The 22,011-nt window shown below is 41.4% G+C and overlaps 1 protein-coding gene across 1 annotated transcript in view; it reads right to left on the reverse strand.

The window, feature by feature from the left end:
- The window catches only part of SPTLC2 (serine palmitoyltransferase long chain base subunit 2), a 95,379-nt gene that overhangs the window by 37,262 nt on the left and 36,106 nt on the right, over window positions 1-22,011 (reverse strand). The window contains exons 3-4 of the mRNA XM_049770385.1: window positions 4,369-4,523; window positions 2,067-2,215 (exon numbers count right to left, since the gene is read on the reverse strand). Of these exons, the coding sequence (XP_049626342.1) occupies window positions 2,067-2,215; window positions 4,369-4,523 (304 nt within the window). The remainder of the gene's footprint in view (window positions 1-2,066; window positions 2,216-4,368; window positions 4,524-22,011) is intronic.

Here is a 22,011-nt window from a genome sequence, read left to right on the forward strand (position 1 = left end):
CGACTCATAAGACATACAAATACGGGGCCAGGAGAGATTAGTGAGTTTAAGGTGCATGCTCTGCACACAAACAACCCAAGTTCAATTTCTGGCATAAAGTTCCCTGAGCATACCAGAAATGATCCCTGAACAGTCAGGAGTAAGAAATGCATAATGCCATGTATGGCTCCAAAAATATTTTAGTAAAATAACACTAAAATAATGTTACTATTTATTTATGTATTAACTGATTAGTTTTGGGCCACATCTAGGATGCTCAGGGGTTACTCCTGGCTCTGTGCTCATAAATTGCTCCTGGCAAACTCGGGAGACCATATGGAATGCCAGGAATAGAACTGGGTCAGTCCTGGGTCGGCCACATGCAAAGCAAATGCCTTACTTCTGTGCTATATCTCCGGTCCCCTAAAATACTGTTATTTGGAGGGGCTGGAGAGATAGTATAGTGGCTACGGTGCTTGCCTTGTACATGGCCAACTCAGATACAATCCCTATTATCCCATATGGTCTCACAAGCACTGCCAGGAGTGACCCCGAGTGCAGAACCAAGAGGAAACCCTGAGTACTGCCAGGTGTTTCCCAAAAAAAACAAAACAATTGGGAAGAAAGATCATGTGAAGAGATAGTAGCCCTGAAGGGCTATAAAAGGGGGAGCCTCAGCAGATGCCAACACTCACAAATGAGTTCAGAAAGGTGAATGAACTCATCTTGAATTCTCTACCCGGTCATTTTGTCCCACCCAACACCACATGAAATATGATAAACACCAGTCTCCCCAAACTGCACAATAGCAAGCAGTGTCTGAGAGGATAAGGGAGTTGTTCGGGGAAAGTCACAGCAGGAGGGAGGCTGGAAAGCACCTTCTCTTCACTTGGATCTGACTGGTAAATTTTTTGTGAGTTTAGAAGTAAAATATTCAAGCACTTCATAAAGTTAAAAGAGCCCATAAAGCCATAAAGATGATATGATGATTATTTGTCTTCAGTGCACAAAGCACTTTTAAAATCACTCTCCCCAATCCCTACTCTGAACAACCCAGCTGCATGTATCTTGTCCCATCAATGATAATGAATTTCTTTTTTTTGGTTAGGTTTTGTTTGTTTGTTTGCTTTTTTGGTTGTTTTTTTTTTTGCTTTTTGCTTTGGGCAGTGCTGGGAATCAAACCTAGGTTTGCACACCTAAGGAAATGCTCTAGTACTCAGCCATATCCCAGAATTTATTACTCATTAAATAATGAATCACTATTTTAATTTACTACATTGTGTGATCACAATAACAATATCCAGAAAGCTGATTTATAACTTCTATGGTTATCTGTTCTCTGAAACAAAATGGAAGAATTTAAAATCCTTCTTTGAGCTAAAATAACTTAAATCTCCTCACATAAATCTGTTTTACTTTATAGACATATAATAATAATAATAATAAAGATTTAACATTTATATAAGTACATTATGTGAACTAACTTATTTAATTCTTGAAACAGTCCTATAAAGTAGGAATAATTGTAGCCCAAATTACCAGTACAAAAGCAGATTAACTCTTCTCTGCCCTCGGGCATACAATTAAGTGACATTCGTAACTACTTTATCTGCCAAAAGCAATCAATCAGCATCAAAGTTACAAATGAAATAAATACAGGACTTTGTAAAGATACCCTACATATCTAATATGGTGTCTCAAGAAGTATTGCAAGCATTAAAGTCATCAACCAGTTCAGAAAGCAAAACATTTTAGCTGAACTGAAACTACATAGCAAAATACATTATTTGCATCCTTACTAGTCTAGCTCTCTATCAGTAATAACGTCTCCTGAGTTATAAGTTAAGAATAAAAGCTGGAACAATAGCACAGTAATAGCATAGCATTTGCCTTGCAACGCAACTGACCAGGGTTCAATCCCCAGCATCCCAGATGTTCCCCCAGGCCTGCTAGGAGTGATATCTAAGTGCAGAGCCAGGAGTAACATCTGAGTGCTGGGTATGGCCCCCAAAATAAAAACTAATATAAATAAACAAAAAAATTATTAAGAAGAAAATATCAGCAGGCCAAACACACGCTATACTTACCAATTTCCTGCCGAGTGCTACAAACTCCAACTCCGTACTCCTCTAGGACTTTGGCAGCTGCTTCTTGACAGGGGCCAGTATTTTGTGCAAATCCAAGATAGTTGTAGGAACCCATGTTTATAACACCTTTAATTATATTCCCTGTATACCTGCATTGTGATAGCATAAAAGTCTATGAACCTCATGGAAAAAAAATTCAACACTTCCATGGAATGATAAATACACTAATGTGAAAGTACCATATACAGAAGAGAAAGGATGCTCTATCTATATATACTTTCTCAATCTTTTCCTGAGTATGGTCTTTTAAATCTTGTTTCCTTACATGCCCTCTCCCCAGTCTTTGGCCATTTATCCCCTTTCTTTTTTTTTTTTCTTTTTTTTTTAATTGGTTTTTGGGTCACACCCGGCAGCGCTCAGGGGTTACTCCTGACTCTATGCTCAGAAATCACTCCTGGCAAGCTCCGGGGACCATATGGGATGCCAGGATTCAAACCACTGTCCTGCAAGCAAGGCAAAAACCTTACCTCCATGCTATGTCTCTGGCCCCATCCATCCCCTTTCCATTGGCAGGATTTTTACCTATGGCCTCCTAGAATATCCTGGGACCTCATAGTCTCCATGACCTCCTCCCATTAGAAACTCACTATCAAGTAGTGAAGCGGAACTTAAGACAAAACACTAATTTTCATCTATCAGATAAAGATTGAAAAATAGGCCAGAGAGATAGCACAGCTATAGGGCATTTGCCTTGCATGCAGCTGACCCAGGATGGACCTGGGTTCAATCCCCGGTGTCTCATTTGGTCCCCCAGCCAGGAGCAATTTCTGAGCACATAGCCAAAAGTGACCCAAGTGTCACTTGGTGTGGCCCAAACACCAAAAAAAAGGAGAAAAAAAAAAAAAAAAAAAGAAAGAAAGAAAAGAAAAAGAAAAAGAAAACTGAGTTTGTATCCATGGACCATGATAGTTTCATCATATATATTAAGATAAGAATAATCAGAGGTATGCAGAGACAGTACAAAGGTAAAGGTTAAGGCACTGGGTTCAGAGGTTAAAGTGCTTGTCTGGCACAAGGCTAACCAGGGTTTAATTGCTGGCACAGCAAATGATCCCCTAGCCCAGAGCTGGGGATGGCCCAAGAGTACTATCAGATGTAGCCCTAAGCCAAGCCGCCCCCCAACTTCCCCCCACGGAAAATAAATAATCAGTACTTCTGAGAGGGGGAGGGAATTTGGCAGAGCTTATCCACTAAAGGAGATACTCTCTGATTTAGAAATTCCAGGACCAATGAAGGATCCTTGGTGTCACTACCTAGTTACCACATATACATAATGAGAGCTCTAAGTCCAGGACTCCAAGTGAGAACAACATGTTTTAGGGGCCCTAGAGACCCTATATGTACAAAAATTTTGACTCTACAGTCTGGGGTATATTTGGGGGACAAGATGATAAAATTCAACTTGCTATCCCTAAAATACAGCCATGTGTCCTTTTTTTTTTTAATTGATAAAAAGGCCAGAAAGAGAGTTCAATAGGCTAGACTGCATGCTTTGCACCCTGGGTTCAATAACCAGCACCATGTGTTCTCAACCACCCTTATAGCCAGTGTAAACTGCATCTTACTCTATCATAAAGACAAAGCAATTATGTACTCCATGGGTAATCTAAGTAATAAAAGAGGATAATAAAACATTCTCTAAACTATTCAATCCATTTAAGTAAAAACATTTCCAATATATCCTTGAATTGAGAAATCAAATATCCAGAAAATTTTCAGATATTTAATTCTAGTAAGTGGTCTAGTGAAAAGAAGTTTTTCTTTCATTTTAGTTTTAATCCATCAAATATTATTTTCAACTTACAAAAATCAAATGTAATAGAAAAAATGCACTTTACAATGTCAAGGAAATTGATGAGTATTGAAAGAAAAATAATCAGATTTTACTATACTCTCAGTTTCTCTTTTCCTACTTTAACAAGCTACTTGTTTTGTTTAAGGTAGAAGACTTTCTAAAATGAAGAAATTCTTTTCCATTGTCCAAAACTCTTGGTAGGGGAGTGGGGGGGGGAAGATGCATCAGGATTTGGGTGTAATTTCCTGTTATAAATAAATGATAGGGACATAAGATGCAGCATAGGGTCTGTGTAGAGGCAAGAGTACTAAAGTGCAATCTTGAAAAAGTTGATGACAGGAAATAAACTTGTTGTAGAGATCATTTCATATTGTATACAAACACCAAATTGTTAAATACCTGAAATAATATAATGTTGCATGTCAAGTGAAAAAAAATAGTACTCACTTGAATGACCAGTTGTAATCGTGAGACTGTCTCTCCAAGATGTCCACCGTGGCTCCAGGCACACTGCAGATCGGCCGATTCCAATTGTCTCTGATCCTCATGTACAGGTTCCTTGTATAGAAGTTTTCAAAATCCTGATACAATGACACAAAGTCCTGCCAAGAAAGAGTGAAATGCTGTAAACTTAAGTGAATAACTCTAAAATAGTTAACAACTGTTCTTTCCATATACAAAATCAGTGAAGAAGGAAAGGACAATGACTGTGAATTAAATGGTATGGAAAACATTTGGAAAGGCAATATATCTTTTTTTTTTGTGGCAATATATCTTAAAGTAGAAATAAAGGTCATTTAATTCTGACAGCTAATCTACATAAAATGTTCGCAAATAACTGACCACAGGAAAGAAAAATGAATGTAACTTAATAAAGAAACAGTCAAAAACAAAAATTTAGGGGCCGACGAGGTGGCGCTAGAGGTAAGGTGTCTGCCTTGCAAGAGCTAGCCAAGGAAAGATCGCGACCGCAGTTTGATCCTCTGGCGTCCCATATGGTTCCCCCAAGCCAGGGGCAATTTCTGAGCGCTTAGCCAGGAGTAACCTCTGAGCATCAAACGGGTGTGGCCCGAAAAACCAAAAAAAAAAAAAAATTTAGTTTTATAATTTTGTCTAAATGATTTTCCTTCCAAAAAATTGTTCTGATGGGCAGAAGCAGAACCAGAACCATAGTACAGCATCTAGGGAGTTTGCCTTGCATATGGCCAACCCAGGTTTGATTCCTCACTCTCCATATGGTCTTCCACACCCTGCCAGAAGTGACCCCTGAGTACAGAGCCAGAAGTAAATGCTAAGCACAGCTGGGTGTGACTCGCCCCCAAATCTCAAAATAAATCCCTGTCTTAAAGTTATCCTTTCCTCCCATAGAATTTTCACTCAGAATATGGGCCTGTAAAAAAAGTGAGGGCTACTATGTAAATGTTATGTCCCATGTGAAATGACCACTCCTCAGAATGGTTGAGACCAGACCACAAGAGATTATTGTAAAGGTAGACCAAACACAGAGAAACCCACATCAGCACACCACTGAGTTTTTATAGTTCTGAGATCTGGGCTTAGTGCCAATCTAAAGTTAAATAAACTAATTGAAAACACACGAAATTATAACTTTATTCTGTAAAAGATTTCTACTGCCAAAGCAGACTTCACAGAAAACTTTCAAAATAACAACATACTCTAAGTGTAACTGAATAAGCCTCCCAGTAGAGAAAAATCTTAGAAAAAGCTGATCAGAGTCAGAGAACACTTAAGAATTTGCAGTAGCTTATATCATCTTCTTTTACAACTGGTTCTAACAATTCTATTTCCTTAAGGGAAAAAAAAATCCATAAATAATGTTTATCACAACTGAAAATTTATTAAATAGTAAGCCCCTTTTGGTAGTCTCTTCTTCCAACAAGAAAACCGGAAAATAAAAATTGGAAAGAGATAACCAGATTCTAATTAAGAATCTTCCTTTGGCTATTAATCACTGTCATTAATTTCCTAAAGAAAAACAGAAACAAAACATCTTGCATTTATCTTCCAAGCCTGTGTTCGTATTCTCTCTCTCTCTCTCTCCTCTCTCTCTCTCTCTCTCTCACACACACACACACACACCCTTCCCCCCCCCTCCAAATTTCTTTCAATAAAAAACTATTTTACAGCACCACCTCTTCATGAGGTCTACAGTCCTGAACCATTTGTAGCAAGGTTACCACTGATATTCCTGTAAAGAGCAATTCCTTGCTCCAGCTTGAGTCCAGCTACCAGAAATTCGGTTGATGGGGTCCCATTCCCACACCATGCATACAAGTGGGCTTTGGGTGTAGCCTGACAGAAGCTGCATATAACTAGATGCTCAGAGCAGTCCTGACCCATGCCAGGCATATCCTCCAGGTGGCTAAGGCGGGCAAGGCAGAGGTCACCTGCAACAACAGGATTCTGCAAAATCTGGATCCCCACCCAAAATTCAACTGGGCCTTACTAAAAACCTAAAAGACTAGATCCATTTCCAATTACCTACTGCCTAAATGTAAGGCACCTTTATTAATTTATCTTAAGCAATGAACTGAGCACTGCCAGGGATCAGAAAAAAAAATTGTTTTGAGGGCAGGAGAGAAAGTACAACAGGCTGGAGAACATGCTTTACACAGAGGAGGCAAGAGTTCAATCTCTGGCAGTTCATGGTCCCAGCACTACTGGGAATGACCCCTAGCACAGAGCACCTAAGTACCACTGGGTGTGCCCTCCAAAAAAATAAAAACAACAAAGCTACTGTGAGTTTGGATAAGCTCAAGTAGTTTAAATACTCCACAAATTAATATTGTAGCAACAAAGAGCACTAGTTTAACTATATAGATATCAACAGAAAAAAATCTTAGCATCTAGTCCTATTTATCAGGATTGCCAAACCCCAAGACAGAAATAGGGCTCTAGCTAATGAGACTTGCAAAATGATATGTTATCACAGAATACCCCCCAAGGACAAAAGCTTATATTTAACAATTTAACTTTTGGTAAAGGAACTAAGAGCATGGTGTTGAGAAAACTGGATAACAATGTAAACATGGATCTATAGTATCTCACACCTTACAGAAACATCAATTCAAACTGGATCAAAGATCTTGAGATCTGATCGGAAACAAGTACACTGAGGAAAATAGGAGCAGAACACTCAAAGATTTGAGCCTCGAAGGCATCTTTTTTTTTTGGTTTTTGGGCCACACCCAGCAGTGCTCAGGGGTTACTCCTGGCTGTCTGCTCAGAAATAGCTCCTGGCAGGCACGGGGGACCATATGGGACACCGGGATTCGAACCAACCACCTTTGGTCCTGGATGGGCTGCTTGCAAGGCAAACACCATTGTGCTATCTCTTCGGGCCCTTGAAGGCATCTTTAAGGACCAGAAAACATTAGCAAATGCAACAAAATAAAAAATGGGACTTTATCAAATTAAAGAGCTTATGCTCTTTATGATGAAAGAAACATAGGCAAAAATTAATGGATATCTAACTGAATGGAAAAAGTATTTGTATTCAAAACATCAGGTAAAAGGTTGATGTCCATGATATATAAAATACTCAACAAAGATCAACAACAACAAATCCAAATACTTCATAAAAAAACGAGTAGAAATAAATAAGACACTTTGCAGAGGAAGACAGGTGAATGGCCAATGGACACATATAAAAATGCTCAGCATCTTTTATCATTAGGAAAATTAAATCAAAATGATATAATCTCACACTTGTGAGAATGGCCATTTTATCAAAAAATTGTTGGAACAACTTTTGGGGTTTTTTTTTGGGGGGGGGGGGAAGAGTTGGGTCATACCCGGTGGTGCTCAGGGGTTACTCCTGGCTCTGTGCTCAGAAATTGCTCCTGGGGGGCCGGGCGGTGGCGCTGGAGGTAAGGTGCCTGCCTTGCCTGCGCTAGCCTAGGACGGACCACGGTTCGATCCCCCGGCGTCCCATATGGTCCCCCAAGAAGCCAGGAGCAACTTCTGAGCGCATAGCCAGGAGTAACCCCTGAGCGTCACAGGGTGTGGCCCAAAAACCAAAAAAAAAAAAAAAAAAAGAAATTGCTCCTGGAAGGCACGGGGGACTATATGGGATGCCAGGATTCAAACCACAATCCGTCCTGAATCAGCTGCGTGCAAGACAAATGCCCTACTTTTGTGCTCTTTCCGGCACAATCTTTTTTTTTTTTTAGTTTGTAGAACAATCTATGTTGGCAGAGATGTATTTAAAAGGAACTCTCATCTACTGATTGAGAACCGCTGTCTGATTTAACTCTGTGGGATACAGAATGAACTTAGAATTGAGCTGCCATATGACCCAGTAATTCCACTTTTGGGCATCTAACCTCCAGGACAAAAAAAAAAAAAAACCTACATTCATTCCAAAGGACATATGTACACTATTATTCACTGCTGCACTTAGTACAATAGCTATGATATAGAATCAACTAGATGCCTACCAATAAATGAGTGGATTATGAAGATGTGGTACATACACACAATAAAATACTAGGCAGGTACAAGGAAAGATGAAATCACACAATATGTGCAACTTGTTGGAACTGGAAGATTCATGTTGTAAGCCAGAAGACAAAAGCAGGATGATCTCACTTTATCTATGGTATATAAAATAACTGGCTGAGAAAATGTAATATAGTAAAAAGGAGTGGGAGTGCCCAAATCACTCTTGATCCCAGGAAGGCAAACAGAGTAGAAATCAAGGGGGAAAGGATGAAGATGAGAAAGGGACTTCCCCCTGGGGAAACAGGGGTCAGAGATCTTGGCTATATCAGTGATGTGGGTATATATACAGTTCTATATCCAAAGCACAGACTCACCAACATTAAAAACATGAGCTCTAAACTATAACCACAGAACTTTATAATGTCAAGATAGGGGTTTTGGGAAGGGGACAGGAGGGAACATGAGAACACTAGTGGAGGGAAGTAGACACTGGTAGGGAGATTGGTGTCAGCCCAACTATCATTAATTTTGTATTTCACTGTTTCTTAACATTAAAAAAATTTTGTTTTGTTTTGTTTTTGCTGTGGGGGCACATCCAGCAATGCTCTGGGGTTACTCCTGGCTCTCCATTCAGAATCACTCCTAGCAGGCTCGGGGGACTACATGGGATGCCAGGATGAAACTCAGGTCAGCTGCATGCAAGGCAAAGGCCTTTCCCGCTGTGCTATCACTACAGCCCCTAAAAAATTTTTTTATTTTTATTTTTTGGGCCACACCTGGTGACGCTCAGGGGTTACTCCTGGCTATACGCTCAGAAATTGCTCCTGGCTTGGAGAACCATACGGGATGCCAGGGGATAGAACTCAGGTCTGTCCTGGGTCAGTCGTGTACAAGGCAAATGCCATCGCTCTGGCCTCTAAAAAAATTTTTAAAGAGAAGTTTCCATAGAGAGATGTGAAGAGAAGCTAACCAAATTCCCTGCAGTTTATCAAGGAGAAAGGAGTTAGAAAGGGTTAATTTATCAGAATTTCAGATCTGCGCAATGAGAGCATTGGTTTCCAGAAATAGCCTGTACCTCTATCTCATACAATACCTACAATATCTTCATACAACACCTCATATCCTAAGACTAGAGTTAACTAGGCTTCACTATGGCCTATCTGTTGGGAGATGGAGAGGATTGGGATGGGGGGCAAATAATTTGGAAGACTGGTACACATGAAAGATTGAAGTAGTCGTTTTGGTACAATTTACAGAAAAGATAAATGTAATCCCAACATGCATGTACTGCTTTGGTAACCCAGAAGTCACTCCGAACACTCCACTTATGATAGATTCTCTGCTACTGAGCATACATTAAAGAACACACTGCACTATTCTTTATTTTTTTGGGGGGGGTTGGGCCACACCCATTTGACGCTCAGGGGTTACTCCTGGCTATGCTCAGAAATCGCCCCTGACTTGGGGGGACCATATGGGATGCTGGGGGACCAAACCGCGGTCCTACGCTAGCGCTTGCAAGGCAAACACCTTACCTCTACGCCACCTTTCTGGCCCCCACACTGCACTATTCTTACCCTCCTCCCTCCCCTTCTCCTCAGATTAGTCACTGAAATGACCTTGCTCAGAGCCGATCTCATACTCATTTGCTCAGTCACTAAACAAACATTTACTGAGCAGTTCTCTTCAGGCACAAAAGGGAACCAGTGGGGATAAAAATGAATGACACAACCTTTCTACTCCTCAGGCTCGCTCAGCAATGTACCAAGCACACCAATAAAGTCACAATCCAATATAACATGTCTGTGAAGGGATGCTTACTCACAGAGAATGTGGGGCAAAGTGGTAGCTGAGTGACAAGTCAAGTTTAAATATTTCGGGGCCAGAGAGATAGCAAGGAGGTAAGGCATTTGCCTTTCATGCAGGTCATCGGTTCGTCGAATCCCGACGTCCCATATGGTCCCCCGTGCCTACCAGGAGCAATTTCTGAGCATGGAACCAGGAGTAACCCCTGAGCACTGCCGGGAGTGACCCAAAAACCACACACACACACAAAAAAAAGTTTAAATATTTCATTTCCTGAAGCCCTTTCACCAACCCATTCACTAGCGCAAATACAGGTCAACCTGACAACCATCATAACTACTTTAGACTATCACTGTATTGTTGGATTTGAAATACTTACAAGTAACTTCTATTTCTGGGGTTTTTTTTTTGGGGGGGGGGGCCATACCTGGTGATGCTCTGGGATTACTAATGGCTATGCGCTCAAAAATCACTCCTTATGGTCCTTGGGGACCATAAGGGATGCATGGGATCAAACAGCACTCCATCCTAGGTCAGCCATGTGCAAGGCAAATGTCCTACCGCTGAGCCACTGCACTGGCCCCAGTAAAGTAACTTCTAACACCTGCTTCAAAGAGAAAATCCAAGCCAAACTCAACATACCACTTGCCTTATATGTGTGAGACACTGGATTCTGGGTTCAATCCCAGGACCCACCACTAATAATAATAATAATAATAATAATTATTATTATTATTATTATTAATAAGCCAAGAGAAGATTCAAATTCATGAATATTTTTATTTAGATTATTGAAAGACATTACCAAAAGTAGTCTGGAATCATCTCAATAATTAATCAATAAATATCCCTTATTGTTTATGGCTAATTATGTAAGCCTTCTAGAAACCATATATACTATGCATCACATATTCTAAAGAGCTTAAGATTGATTATAGGGGGAAAGCAAAGATTTACCATGGGAGTGGGGGAGGCAGAGCTCGAATATATAAGGCATATGTTTCACTGTTAAGCCATAACCCCAGTCAGATCTATCAGTCTGAGTCAATTTGGTCTTTGTCCAGTCCAAATACTTTTATATAATTTGATAAATAAAAATGACTAACCGGGGGCCAGAGAGATAGCATGGAAGTAAGGCATTTACCTTGCATGCAGAAGGATGGTGGTTCAAATCCCAGCATCCCATATGGTCCCCGAGCCTGCCAGGAGTGATTTCTGAGCGTAGAACCAGGAGTGACCCCTGAGCGCTGCTGGGTGTGACCCAAAAACCAAAACCAAAAAAAAAAAAAAGACTACCATAAGAATAGAAACAAAAATTCCCACTTACTGAATACTAATAAGTCTGTCAAGCACTATGTATGTTTTCTCTTAAATACAGTGTAAGTCTCTCAGAGACAGCTCCGTGTTAGAACACAAGCTTTGCAGGAATGAGATCCTGGGTCTCATTACCAGCCCATAAAATGCAATACTCTTTCCAGCAGTCAAAGCACATTAAAACCACTGAGAGACTGGCTGTCCACTCTTCTCTTCTCCTTTACCAGAGCTTGCACACACACTGCCAGTTTTCATGCACATGCCTGCACACCTGAAGACCCAAGGCCCAAAGCTGTAATTCTTTTTTTTTTTAAACTTTAAGCACTGTGGTTACAAAATTGTTCATGATTGAGTTTCTGCCACCCTTCACCAGTGCACTTTTCCCTCCACCAATGTCCCCAGTTTCCCCAATCCACTCACACGCCCCTTCTCTCTCTCTCTTCTCTCTCTTTCTCTTTCTTTCTCTCCCTCCTGTCTCTATGTCTGTCTCTGTCTTTCTCTCTCTGTCTCTCTCCTTTGTGACAAGTAGTTTGCACTTTTATTAAGGGGTTCCGTGCAAATCAGCACCCACTTCTTGACCAGAGCGATCAGTTCCAATTATCACTGGCATAGTGGACCCTACTCTACCATAACTGCACTTCTTAGATCCCGAACCAATAGGGTTACTGATGAGCTGTAGCGTCTATCAGTGGAAGGCACACACAGATCAGGAGCCAGCTGCCCCAGATTCATAGGAGAGTTTCAACAGACCTACACATGGCAGCCCCAGCTAGAATCAACACCCCACTGACCATTCGCCAGCACTCATGATGCAGAACAGTGTGAAAGCCACACCTGTACTACTCCTAAAAAGACCTGCTCCCCAGTTAGAGGGGGTAGGACCCCGCCCCAGCACATCCACAATGTTAGAGGTGCCTTGATTCCCTGTCTGCACAAAAACTTGCAGATTTTGCTCAATTCTTCTGAAATCTGACTGTTTCAACTGCATATTCAAGGATTAGCATTGAGAAATATTCAATAAATCACTATGTTTTGTAGATTAAAAGAAACAAAGTTAGATTATCCAAGTCACATAAGGGTTCAATGATATAACAGAGAGAAACTCTACCACTAGTTCCAACTAGAAGTTTTAATCTAACAATCACATTTACATATTTTTGAGTCTGGGACAAATCTCAACATGTCAAAAAAAAAATTTACCTAAAAAATAAGCAGTTGAGGCATTTGGATAAAAAGCTTAGGAAAAATGCCCAGAAATGTTTTGGTGCCTTTTCAATATCAATAAGATTTTTAAATTCCACCCTTGATCTACTTTGCCTCCTCGAGAGAAAAAAAAAAACTGATACACAAATTAACTCTAGCAGTCATACCAGTCTATAAACAACATTCAGAATCATAATAGCTCTGTTTCTACCCAAAATTTCATTAAAGCAAGATGAAGACTTGAAGACTACTTTTAAAATGTATATTCCCTGGAGTGATAGCATAACAGGTAGGACATTTGCCTTGCAAGCTGCTGACCCAGGTTTGATCCCCAGCATCCTATATAGTCCCCAAGCCTTCCATAAGTGATTTCTGAGTGCAGAGCCAAGAGTAACCCCTGGGTGCTGCCATGTGTGTCCCAAAAACAAAAACAAAAATAAAATAAAAATTTATATTCCTGAGGTCAGAGAGTTCATGCAATGAGTAGGGCACTTGCTTTGCATGTCTGTAGTTAACCAGAGTTCAATCTCCAACACCATAGACAGTTCACTGAATGGGCCCTGAGCAGAGTCAGGAGTAAGCCCTGAGTGTGTCAGATATGCTCTAAATACCTTCTCCATTTGGGGGCCAGAGTGATAGTACAGTGGGAGGGTGCTTGCCTTGCATATAGCCAGACAGAATTTGATCCCCAGCATTCCATATGTTCCACACAGCACTGCCAAGAGTAATTCCTGAGTACAGAACCAGAAGTAACTCTAATGTTGCTGGGAGTGGCCCCCAAAACACACACCTTTCTCCCCAAATAAAAATTTAACAAAAGGTGCCGGAGAGATAGCGTGGAGGTAAGGTGTTTGCCTCTCATGTTGAAGGACGGTGGTTCGAATCCCGGCATCCCATATGGTCCCCATGCCTGCCAGGGGCTCTTTCTGAGCATAGAGCCAGGAGTAATCCCTGAGCGCTGCCGCGTGTGACCCAAAAACAAAAACAAAAACAAAACAAAAAAAAAAAAAGATGTTTGTCTTGGAGATGGAGTTATCACATTTTAGATAGGGCTTTTGCCTTGCATTGACAAAAACAAATTTGATCCCCAGCATCCTCTGGTCTCCTGAGCAACACCAGAAGTGATTCCTGAGAGGAAAGCCAGGAGTAGCCCCTGAGCATCACTGGATGTGACCCATAAACAAACAAACAAAATAAAATGTTTATCTTGTATGCAACTGATCAGTTTATTCCCAAAATAACCACCAGAAGTGACTCCCAAGCACTGAGCCAGAAGTAGTACCAACACTAAGGTGTGGCCTAAAATAGCAAAATGAAAATAATAGACTAGAGGCCAGAGTGATAGCACAGCAGGTAGGATATCTATCTGCCTTGCACGAAGCCAACCCAGGTTCAATCCCTGGCATCCCATATAATCCCTGAGCCTTCCCAGGATGATTTCTGAGCACAGAGCCAGGAGTAACCCTTGAACACTGCTGGGTATGGTTTCCCCCCCCCCCCCAAAAAAAATCAATCATCTCTCCACCTGTCCCTTCTTTTTTTTTTTTTAATACTTTTTTTGGGCCACACCCTGTGACGCTCAGGGGTTACTCCTGGCTAAGTGCTCAGAAGTTGCTCCTGGCTTCTTGGGGGACCATATGGGACGCCGGGGGATCGAACCGTGGTCCGTCCTAGGCTAGCGCAGGCAAGGCAGGCACCTTACCTCCAGCGCCACCGCCCGGCCCCCACCTGTCCCTTCTTAATGATGCTCTTGTGATGACCAGGGGTTGCACATGCATGACTACTAATTTCATACATGTTTAACCGTAGCTTGCCAGGAACTGCACATCCAACCCGGCCACCAATTGTTCAGGAAGCTCTGGACTCCATCAGTTGCAGTACTTGCATGTGAGTCCAACACTCGCATTTTACCTCTGCTAAGGCCCAGAAGCTCTGGCTGCAGAGCTCACCAGAGATCACTATGGTGTTCACATGCATGCAAGTCTGTGAGTTCTTTCCTCTCTGCATGCTCTCACACAGTACTTGAATTGCCAGCACACATCAGGACTCATAGTTCGTCTGTGAGTGTCCCCACGCACCTGACTGCAGAAACTGCATTTGGCACCAAGAATGACAAATGGCAAAGCTGCCAGGATTGTGCTCAATGCATGTGGAGCAGGAGGGAGATAAACTGATAACTGTATACACTCACAAGGCGAACATTCTAAACCCTTGTGCTATTTTTCTAGGCCTTGGATGATCGCTTTCAACAGCAAAAAAAATCTAGCAGTGATAAGTACAAATCCTCCAGTCAATAAGTTGTCCTTCAACAAGAAAAGCCAGATCATGAAAATCTTGCATTAAATGTTTCAGCCAGTTTAAAAACCCAAAACAAAATGAAAAGCCCTGCCTACCCATCAAAAGGGATGAAGTGGGACTAGTCACTTAAAAGAGATAGGGTAATGAAGTGAACATACATTGTATTTGTAGTGAGTTAAACAGGGTCTCAAGAGCAAGGATCTTACAAATCAAGAATTTTTCCAATGTCTGGAGATAAAACGTCAGAGTCTGCATATAAGGACAATGGTTCTAAGAGGAGCCTTCTTTGAATATCTGAGAAATGGTGGTGATGTGTGTGGGTGCATTATCAGATTAGAAAAAGAATAGGCCTGTCTGTACCTTCTCTGCATTTTCTCATCTCATCAGAGAGGCCAGATGCATGAGAAATAAGCTTTGTGTTTGGGAATGAGGGTGGCATTTTTTCATGGAGAAATCCAGTTTAAGGGCCAGAGGACTCAAAAGACTGAACACACACTTTGCATGCAGGAAGCCTGGATGGGATTCCCAGCACTCACTACTAGGAGTGAGCATTGAGTCTGAAGGAGACATTGAGCATGAAATGATGTTGGCAAATCCCACTCCCTCTACCATAATCACTTGTCATAGATTTGAGACCAGGAAAAGATAAGTCATATTCTAGCGGATTGGGAAAATAAACAGAATCACACCCAGCAGTGCTCAGGGGCCACTCCTGGCTCTACGCTCAGAAATTGCCCCCAGCAGGCTTGGGGGACCATACGGAATGCTGGGATTCGAACCACCTCCTTCTGCATGCAAGGCAAACACCTTACCTAGAGCTAGGAGTAATTTCTGAGCATTGCCAGGCATAGCCCCAAAAGAAAAAAAGTGGGGCTGTAGAGCAAGTAGGGCACACAGCTGACCAGAGTTAGAAGCCTGGTATCCCATATGGTTCTCAAGCCTGCCAGGAGTAATTTCTGAGCACAAAGCCAGGAGTAACTCCTGAGCACTGACAGGTGTAGCCCCCAAAACATACATACATACATACATACATACATACATACATACATACATACATACATACATACATACAAAGCATAAACATTATAGAGTAGATAAACTGTGGTATGCTCTTAAAATTAAATACAGCAGTGAGTTAGACATATACCATGGCTGCATGGTATGTTGAGAATAAAGTGAGACAAATATATCTGCATGAACTATCAAAACAAGTTTGAATCACAGTACTGACTATTTGCTTTTGGCCCACACCAGCTGTGCTCAAGGTTTATTCCCAGCTCTTTACTCGATGACCACTCCTGGAAGAACCTGAGAGACCATTTGTGAGTCTGTGAATCAAATCAGGTCTGTCAAGCACCTCAATCCTTGTCCTATCTCTCCAATCATAAACTTATCTTTATAGATGCACACACAGATGGTGGGGAGCAGGGACATGAGGAAAATGGGTAATAGGAGGAGGTATATAATAAGGGGTGGGAGGAATGGCTTCTGAGGTGAAAATAATCGCTACTTTTCTCCCTCTTTAGTTTTGGAGCTACATCCAGCAGTACTCAGGGTTTACTACCAGCTCTGTGCTTAAGGATCTCTCCTGAGCAGTTCTTGAAGACTTGAGGATGTTGTGTGGTACCAGGGATCAAACCCAGGTCAGCTACACATAAAGGCAAGTGTTGTATCTAAAATCTCTTAAGCCCTGTAAAATTAATTACTTTGGAGGTGATAGTTTATTCCATGGCTGCTTGCTTGCTTCATTGTATCCACATTTACCTTTATTAAACTTCACAAATATTGGTTATATGTATGGACATAATGGTTAATTAGAACAAAAAGGTTTAAAGATTTGAGTGCCGGGGCCCTTGAGTTGCTAGCTCAGTGTGCACCTCCCTCCAAAAACAAAGATTTCTTTGAGGGTATTCTAAATGAACAAAGCTGAAACTCAAGGAAGGGGAAATTTCCAAGAGATTATTTTTATCATTTTCTTTACTGCTACAGGAAATGCTGAAGACGTAAATGGCTCTAAGTGGCAGTAACAGTGATCAATTTGAGTCTTTTGAACTGAAGTCAGCAGGTCCCAGTTGCGTGAGTACATGCATGGGAAGTTGGGGGTGGAGAGAGGGCTCAGCTCAAGATCTAGGAAAAACAAGTGCTTTAATCTTGAAATCTTATTTTATAGCTTCAAGGACAGTATAGAAACAGAAGGGAAATGGCTTCCTATCTACAATAAAAAAAAAAAAAAACAGGAAAAGGAGACCGTGCAATCGCTTAAAGGACTAGAAAAATCACCACAGGGTTCCCAGCATTGCTATGAGACCTCCAGACCTTCAGGACCTCCAGGAGTGCATCTCAAATAACCCTGAGCACTTCCAGATGTGGCTCAAAAACAAGCCAAAAAAGTAAATAAGTAAATAAAATAAAATGAAAAACAGCAGTATGACTTAAATGAACAGTAAGGAAAGCTCTCAGTAAACCAGAGTTCTAAGACTTTTTTTTTTTAATCTTTAAAATCCAGGGGCCGGAGCGAGAGCACTGCAGTAGGGTGTTTGCCTTACACGTGGCCATCCGGGACAGACCGGGTTTGTCCCCAGCATCCCATATGGTCTATCAAACCTGCCAGAAGTGAGTTCTGAGCACAGAGCCAGTAGTAACCCAAGCGCCACCAGGTGTGGCCGAAAAACAAAACAAAAATCTCTAAAAACCTTTCTAAGTTACTGTGTCAAATTTTCTTTGTACAGGAGAGATCAAGGCAACATTGCTGATTTATGAAACAAATACTCTAAGCTGAGTAATGATTGTTTTGTTTTTTAGTTTTGGGGGCCACACCTAGCTTTGCTCAGGGGTTACTATTGGCTCTGCTCTCAGGAATCACTCGTAGCCATGCTCAAGGAACCAAATGGAATACCAGGAATCAAACTTGGGTCAGATGCACGCAAAGCAAGTGCTCTACCTGCTGTGCTATCCCTTGGGTAATAATTGTTAACCAAAGGATAACTTCATTTTTGATGCTTCTCTGGTCAAGAATTACTTCTGATTCTGAAATTCCCTTTTCAGTCTTGATCATTTTTGTCATGTGTCAGCTATTTCTAGACATTATCTTCCATTCCTCCCTCACCAGGGACACCAAGGAGTGGTCAGAGAATCAAGAACATGTGGGGTATCAAGGGTTAAACTCAAGGCCTGACCCTTACCTGAGACACTTTTTGAACCATTGAAGCTTAGTATCTCTCCAGCCCTGAATTATTTTATTAGCCCGTTTGCTGTATTAGCCACTGTCAATTTCTTAAGGCTTGTCAGGAGTAATATAGTAAACCAACAAATAGCATTTGTGTTTTTAGTTTATTTTTGTAGGAGTCCCCCCAGGTAGTGCTCTGGGCCACTAGGATTTCCACTGACAGCGATGCTTGGAGGTCTATGCAATGTAAAGGATCAAAATCTGAGAGCTAAACATGCTGGGCATGTGATCTACCATTTGAACTATCTCCCCGGCCCCTGGTGCCATAAACTTTAACTACTATAACCACCTTTCTTGAACTATAATTTCTTTTAATGTTCTGAAATTGAACTTAATTAAGGTACGTATAAGACTAATAAATTAAATACGACCAAAACCCCCCCCCCAATAAATTTAAAAAGAAAAGAAAGCAATCAAAGGTTGGAGATGAGTAGCCTTCTGTGAGGGTCAATTCTGAAGCAGCCTGATCTTCAAATGGGTACCAGAAGGCACTGGGTACCCACAGAAAAATCTTGTGAGGTGACGTTGAGTCAGGAGAACTCAACAAACTCACCAAGTAAAAATTTCAGAGTAACGCACATATAATGGAAATCCTTCCATAACATACTATTTCCTACCCTTTTTGTTGCCTATAATCAATACATTTGTGTAGAACAAAACATTTAGAAAGATTAATAATATTAGACACAGAAAAAAAGATGTGGATTGTAAAATGCTGGCACCATACTAAACTCTTACTAGGATGATCCAGGTAGAAAGAGGAAGGAAAAAGGAGGCCAGTAGGATAGTACAGTGGGTAGGGCATTTGCCTGCAGATTACCAACTCAGGTTCGACCCCCAGCATCCCATATGGTCCCCCAAGAGCTACCATGTGTAACCCGAGCACTGTCAGGTGAGGTCCAAAGTCAAAACCAAAACCAAACAAGCAAAAGGAAGTAAGGAAAACACTCATCTGCAGGAAGAGCCATCCACAGCTATCCCAGCTGTCCCAGTTTACTTGTAAACTGTCAAGTACACTGAAAGTTTCAGCCATGAAACTTCGAGATAGCCATGTGGAATTATCAAGTGAGCAGCTGCTGGGAATAACCAAGTAGAAAAGGGCAAAATGCAAAGCTGACATAATAAAACCCCAATGGTCAAAACTAGATATACAGTAAACTGATGGCCAGTTATTCTGTACATCTATTGGGTGGCCAGACTAGAGCAGATCACTTTTCACATCACTAGTTATCGATTACCAAAGTCCTCAAGGCATTTTAAAAATGCTTCGATGAGGGCCCGGAGAGATAGCACAGTGGCGTTTGCCTTGCAAGCAGCCGATCCAGGACCAAAGGTGGTTAGTTCAAATCCCGGTGTCCCATATGGTCCCCTGTGCCTGCCTGGAGCTATTTCTGAGCAGACAGCCAGGAGTAACCCTTGAGCACTGCCAGGTGTGGCCCCAAAACCAAAAACAAAACAAAACCAAAAAATGCTTCGATGAGAAATATAAAAAAAAAATGTACCTAAGGAAGGCCCTAAGGAAATTTCAATATGACTTTTAACTGGGCTCTAAGATCTACTTAGGAATTGAGGGTAGTCTTAAGAATGCATAAATAGGGCCCGGAGAGATAGCACAGCGGCGTTTGCCTTGCAAGCAGCCTATCTAGGACCAAAGGTGGTTGGTTCAAATCCCAGTGTCCCATATGGTCCCCTGTGCCTGCCTGGAGCTATTTCTGAGCAGACAGCCAGGAGTAACCCCTGAGCACCGCTGGGTGTGGCCCAAATACCAAAAAAAAAAAAAAAAAAAAAAAAAGAATGCATAAATACGGGGCCGGGAAGGTGGCGCTAGAGGTAAGGTGTCTGCCTTGCGAGCGCTAGCGTAGGATGGACCGTGGTTCGATCCCCCGGCATCCCATGTGGTCCCCCCAAGCCAGGAGCGACTTCTGAGCTCATAGCCAGGAGTAACCCCTGAGCATCAAACGGGTGTGGCCCAACCCCCCTCCCCCCCAAAAAAAAAGAATGCATAAATACTCTTTTTTTTTAATCTTTAGTTAAACACCGTGATTACAAATATGATTGTAGTTGTATGATTTCAGTCATGTAAAGAACACCCCCCTTCACTGGTGCAACATTCCCACCATGTCTATCTTAATCCCTTTCTGACTATATATTTTTCAATTTAATAAACATTTAAAATATCAGTTTAACACTTAATATTCCCAAAATCTTTAACTCAGATTTGGGATGTTATAGGGACAACTAAAATACAATGAATGGTTCCAGCATCACATAATCTCTAGAGCCCCACCAGGAGAGCTCTTTGAGCACTAAGTACTACTGGATAAGCATCAAAAACAAAACAAAACAAAAAAAAAACAAATATGACTTACCATAAGACCAAATGAACCTTCCTTTCACTATAGAGGCTGACTTATTGTAAAATAGAAGAACTTAGTTGGGATTTTTTGTTCTTGTTTGTTTTGTTCCCCCTAGTTGTCTGGGAGAATCATATGGGTTCCAGGTCAGACACAGTGAGGCAATGAGTGAGGCAATGATTTACCTGCTATATTACAGCTTTGACACCAGAACTTAGCTGTTTTAATGGCTAATGTGGTCTACTGTGACTATCCTATTAAAATAATTGGAATAAATTAGTATAATTCTAGTCTTAAAGTGTAGAGGGAAATACCCTCCTTTGTCCCGTGTATTTCCTCCCATTACTTCCTCTAAGAATTATTCCTGATTCACACCCCACATTTACACAGTTTATTTTCGTATTCTACATCTATATATAATCCAACCACTATTTATCTGTGCCATGCTTTGCAAAGACCATAAAACTTGAGGGTTTATTTCTTCCAACAAAATTAGAAAATACTTAAGAATAAAATCTGGGGCGTTTGCCTTGCTCGCAGCTGACCTAGGACGGATGGTGGTTTGAAGTCCAACATCCCATATGATCCCCCGAGCCAGCCAGGAGTGATTTCTGAGTGCAGAGCCAGGAGTAATAACAGTTGAGAACCGCTGGGTGTGACCCAAAAAACAAAATAAATAAGTAAATAAATATATAAAATCTGAGTACTCTTTTACACAAAATTAAGTACACACAGTACTCAAAACTTAGAAGAGTATATCTACCCTCTGGAAACATTAAGCAAGTTCCAAAGAGAATGTATTCATTCATTCACAAAGTCGATCAGACCAAATCTGTCACAGCCACACTCAAGAGGTCTCAACTCTCCCCTCTTTCTCAGTTCTCAGCAGTTTCCAAACTGTGTCACATACCCACATTCCAGAGTCTCCCAAGCATTCCTGTGCCTTTGTGCTATGCCCCTAGCAATGAATGTTCTCTACACTAGTAGTTATTAACCACAGTCCTCAGACCACTGCACAAAGCATGTGAAGGTCACCAGGAGAAAAAGGGTGAAAACCACCTCTCCATAATCAGCAACCTCAGTATCTCCTCTTTAGTAAGATGACACCTTGAGAGGTTCCCAGAAGACATAGATGGTCTAGTTTAAATATGTAAATAAAAGTTTAAGCTCCCAATAGTATAAAAGCTAGAGGATTTGCATTACATTGACCCATTAGATGCTGGCCACTGCATATTGTTTTCCCCAGGACCACCAGAAATGAACTCTAAGTATAGAGTGAGGAATAACCCGGAAAACCAGTGACCCTCTTCCTTCTCTCCCTCTTCCATTCCCTCCCTCAAAACCAGTGTCCTGTCTGTCTCCCCTTCCCCACTGCCTTCTCCAAAGGATCATGTCTCCATATGTCATTTGTCCTGTCTGTCTCCC

The sequence above is a fragment of the Suncus etruscus genome, chromosome 3, assembly GCF_024139225.1.
Source record: "Suncus etruscus isolate mSunEtr1 chromosome 3, mSunEtr1.pri.cur, whole genome shotgun sequence".
Lineage (NCBI taxonomy): Eukaryota > Metazoa > Chordata > Mammalia > Eulipotyphla > Soricidae > Suncus > Suncus etruscus.